The 2500-nt window shown below is 39.4% G+C and overlaps 1 protein-coding gene across 1 annotated transcript in view; it reads left to right on the top strand.

Annotated features, from left to right (window-relative positions):
- Positions 1-1276: 1276 nt before the first annotated feature.
- The window catches only part of nsun5 (NOP2/Sun RNA methyltransferase 5), a 14808-nt gene continuing 13584 nt past the window's right edge, over positions 1277-2500 (top strand). Inside the window, exons 1-5 of the mRNA XM_035535850.1 lie at positions 1277-1469; positions 1600-1719; positions 1849-2020; positions 2131-2239; positions 2406-2500. The exon at positions 2406-2500 is cut by the window's right edge and continues 44 nt beyond it. Of these exons, the coding sequence (XP_035391743.1) occupies positions 1377-1469; positions 1600-1719; positions 1849-2020; positions 2131-2239; positions 2406-2500 (589 nt within the window). The 5' untranslated portion in view covers positions 1277-1376. The remainder of the gene's footprint in view (positions 1470-1599; positions 1720-1848; positions 2021-2130; positions 2240-2405) is intronic.

The following is a 2500-nucleotide window of genomic DNA, read 5'->3' as shown; positions in this document are numbered from 1 at the left end:
AAACTGCCTTCCAAGCCTAATGGAAGGTAACTTATAACCCAGCACCTTTACAACTATTGATCATTATTGAACATTATCATTATCAATGCTGAAGGAAAGTGTGGGAGTGTTTGCTAACATCACACAACATGCTAATATTGTCAAAATGACCCTGGTTTGGAATGTCTCAGTCAAACTAACCTATTCATGACTGAATTTACATTGGCCCCTGCCCATATTCGACGTAATAATTTTGTGCGTGTTGATGTCAGGTAATCTGCAATAAATAAATAAATAAACAAATAACCTAAGGTGACTCAGACTTCTACTGAAGATTCTGTAAGTGTCAACAATAATTCTAAGGTAATGATTCAGATAAGTGGTGGCACGTCCCAGTTCTTGATACGCTGGCCCACAGCACGTTTGTTCATTTTGTGTGTCAAAGTACCCCGACTCTGGAACATTTTAGCCACTTTACCACTCACTTAATGAACAGAAAAAACACAACCAATTGAAATTAGTTTTATTTAATTTCAATTAAAATGAAAAAAGCAGCTCTGCATATAATGGATTAATGAGTTGTTACACTAAAATGCATTCAGAGTTTCTGGGTAGGGATGAATCCCCAAGGCCCATTCAGCCGGTGCAATGTCACCTGGGTCACTTTCATGAATACGCTATTAAGGGTGTGTTTCGGGTTACATCAGAAGTCCTTCTGATGTTACGGGTTACATCAGAAGTCCTTCTGATGTGATAATCTACTCCATTCTGGCAATGAAGAGTCAATACAGCAACTGGTCTTAAATTTTCAAAGACAGGCAACAGAAATAGTCAAGTTGATTTTGAATGGCAAATGCAGAGAATTACCATTATTTAAATATTCAGACATTATAAACAGAACAAGCACCTACTGTGTAGTTTTAAAAAATGTAATGAAAAAAAATCTGTATAAAAAAAAAAAAATCATATTCTGACGATCGGCAGAATATCCAGCAGTAAAATGAAAGCAGACTCCATATGCTTCTCTCAAGGTTTGTGCCTGTGGCCATTTCATCAAAAACTGCAGTGTTGAGTTTTGTGTACATCCGTCTTCTTATATGCTCCCATATTCAAACAAAAATGTTCGTATATGTTTTTTTTTTTTTTTTTTCAGAAATTATTATTATTTTTTGTCCATGGTTATTGTTAAATACTTTTGTGTGTGCACGTGGCTCCCCCTACCGGAAAGCAACGCCCGCGTTGTGCGGCGATTGCCGTAAAGAGATTCGCAACCGTCGAAAAGCTGACCGTCGTACAAACTGACTGTCGAAAAAGGCATGTTTGTCTCCTGTTAGGTAGCTAACACGTGAAAATTATGTGAAAAAGTGGATATCGGTATAAAGTGGAAATTGTGAAACATGGCACTTTATATGAAAGCAGCAGAGGTCCTCGATAAAGTGGAGAAAAAAAAGGGAGCTGTGAAAACTCTGGTTTACGAGAGTAAATTCCAGGTAATCACATTTAACACCTGAAACAAACAAACCCACGTCCACTGGCACCGTAAACAGGACCCATGTCTTCCAGGCCGGGTAGTCTTTTCAGCCACTGCTTGGTTATTGTTCGCAATCGGTTGTCTTTCAGAATATCAAGCAGCTCTTTGCCCTCGTTTGTGAGACTCAGAAGTATTCACCGGTACTTCAAGAAATTATCGAGACTACGCAACTTCTGAAGGAAACAAAACTCCGAATTAATTTAGCAAAGGTAGGTATGATTAAGAAAATAAATATATATATAATATACACACTTGCCGATCTATTTAATGAACTTTATTTTATTTTTTTCTTTAATGAACTGTATTTATTCCCATCTGCCGTGTGTTCGTGATGTTAGGTTTTAGTGTACGATTTGCTCATCGGACGAGGACTAAAATGCGGAGGCGCCTGGAAGGCGATGCTCTTGAAACACCGATCCAGACTCCATGCTGCTTTGGCGCGAATGAAGGTCAAGCACAAAGTGAGCCGACACCAGGACTTGCTTCCCCCAAGTGTGCAGCACACCAGCGGTGTGTCCCTTTGAGCTTTCCACGACCTTTCCAGTGGGCATAATGTTTGGTTTTTTTTGATGACCAGGTGATGTCAATTTTCTAAATAGTGCATGGTTTGGCCTTTTCAGGTGTCGGTGTTCCGCGTTATGTGCGCGTAAACACACTAAAAACGACTGTAGAAGATGTCATTGATTATCTGAAAAGAGCGGGATATTCATATCAAGGAACAGCTACGTGGTTAGTAAAGGTTTTACCGACCTTTCCCTTTTCACATTATGAAGCTGAACCTACTGTATATTTCACAGTCCTCGACAACTCTAACCTTCATTTATTCGTGAGCCAGCAAGAGAATGAGTTGTTTGTGTATATGTGTTTTTTAATACCATTTTCATGTGCCCTTTAGCCTTGAGGACTTGTGCCATCTCTCTGGGAAAATGTTTGTGGGTGACCTGCATCTCAGAGAGCTTCTGGTGTTCAGTGCAAAAATGGACTTCCATG

The sequence above is a fragment of the Electrophorus electricus genome, chromosome 17 (genome assembly GCF_013358815.1).
Source record: "Electrophorus electricus isolate fEleEle1 chromosome 17, fEleEle1.pri, whole genome shotgun sequence".
Taxonomy (NCBI): Eukaryota; Metazoa; Chordata; class Actinopteri; order Gymnotiformes; family Gymnotidae; genus Electrophorus; species Electrophorus electricus.
The sequence above is the reverse complement of the archived record's forward strand: the minus strand, read 5'-3'. Positions and strand labels throughout refer to the sequence as shown.